Source organism: Trichechus manatus, unplaced genomic scaffold (assembly GCF_000243295.1).
Source record: "Trichechus manatus latirostris isolate Lorelei unplaced genomic scaffold, TriManLat1.0 scaffold00206, whole genome shotgun sequence".
Lineage (NCBI taxonomy): Eukaryota > Metazoa > Chordata > Mammalia > Sirenia > Trichechidae > Trichechus > Trichechus manatus.
The window spans coordinates 3,358,602-3,360,021 of record NW_004444142.1 but is presented as its reverse complement, the minus strand read 5'-3'; the positions used below and the strand labels follow the sequence as shown (position 1 = coordinate 3,360,021).

The 1,420-nt window shown below is 37.7% G+C and overlaps 1 protein-coding gene across 1 annotated transcript in view; it reads right to left on the bottom strand.

The window, feature by feature from the left end:
• Positions 1-1,420, bottom strand: part of CEP128 (centrosomal protein 128) — a 602,257-nt gene that overhangs the window by 448,133 nt on the left and 152,704 nt on the right. The window contains exon 9 of the mRNA XM_023742234.1: positions 371-445. Coding sequence (XP_023598002.1) covers positions 371-445 — 75 coding nt within the window. The remainder of the gene's footprint in view (positions 1-370; positions 446-1,420) is intronic.

The following is a 1,420-nucleotide window of genomic DNA, read 5'->3' as shown; positions in this document are numbered from 1 at the left end:
TCTGCTTTATGCATTTTGCTCCCTCCTTCACTCTTCTATGCCTCCTGGAATAAAATTAAGCTCCTGTGGACATTTATCTTACACATCAAGTCTACTTCTATACTGCTCGCGCTAAGAGAGAAAAGTAGTAAGCCGGAGCAGCAATCAGCAAGATACACTGTCACAGTGGGAACCTGGACCTGTGTTTTCTACTAGCTTTCTCTGAATCTTCCTGAAAAGATTTCCATCTTTTGCTTATGTGTGCTAATATACATTCATCGAGGGAAAATTTTTCTAGACCTTTTTTTTTCTCTTTTGCAAGACATTTAATAGAGGAGATTCAATCCTGATTTAATGTAAAAGCATATTTTCATAGCGTGCATAGACTTACCTGATACATAAGTGTTTCTCTGCTGCCTTCTGATTGATTCAATAACCTTCGGGATAGCTCCAACTCCTGTTCAAGCTAGAGGATAAAGAAAAACCTTTAAACATCCAATGGGGCAGAAGATAATTAATTTATCATAGGCAAAGTTTAACAGGAAAAAAGTGGAAAAGTTTCCAGGAGCTACTTAAAGCTGATATGCAAGGATAAATATCTTGCTATAAATACCTATCAATACTTCCATTAAAATAATGTGAATTGCATAATATAAAATGAACTAGACGAGACCTCAGGATCCTGATTAAGACTCTTCTCCTCATGCCTCTATTCTGTCACCTCTAAAATAAGAATGTTGAATTTGACAATCTCTAAGGTCCCTTCCGGAGCCTTGTAGTACAGTGGTTAAAAGCTCGGCTGCTAACCAAAAGGTCAGCTGTTCGAATGCACCAGCCGTTCCTTGGAAACCCTATAGGGCAGTTTACTCTGCCCTATAGGGTCGCTATGAGTCGGAATAGATTCAACAGCAATGGGTTTTTGGTTGTTTTAAGGTCCGTTCCAAGAAGCCCCTGTCGTGCAATGGTCAAGCGTTTGGCTGCTAACCGACAGGTCAGTAGTTCAAACCTACCAGCTGCTCCATGGGAGAAAGACGTGGCAGTCTGCTTCCATAAAGATTACAGCTTTGGAAGTCCTATGGGGCAATTCTACTCTGTCCTATAGGGTTGCTATGCATCGGAATCAACTCCATGGTAACAGGTTTGGTTATTTTGGTTATAAGGTCCGTCCAGCAATAAAACATTTTAATCTAAATTCTAAATAATTTTTTCTTTAAATTATCACATATGCTGTCAAATGAACTGTGTTAGGATAAACACTGCAAGGACTTAATAACTCAAAGTGTATTTCTTTTAACTGGTGACCTCTTACATTGCTAATATTTCATTTCAATGGAAATTTTAAAATATCAGAATAAGACATTGAAAATTTTCTTAATAATATTGCAACTAGATACATATCCATGAAAGAGAGGCCAGTTAGGTAACTAAATAATCTACAAAG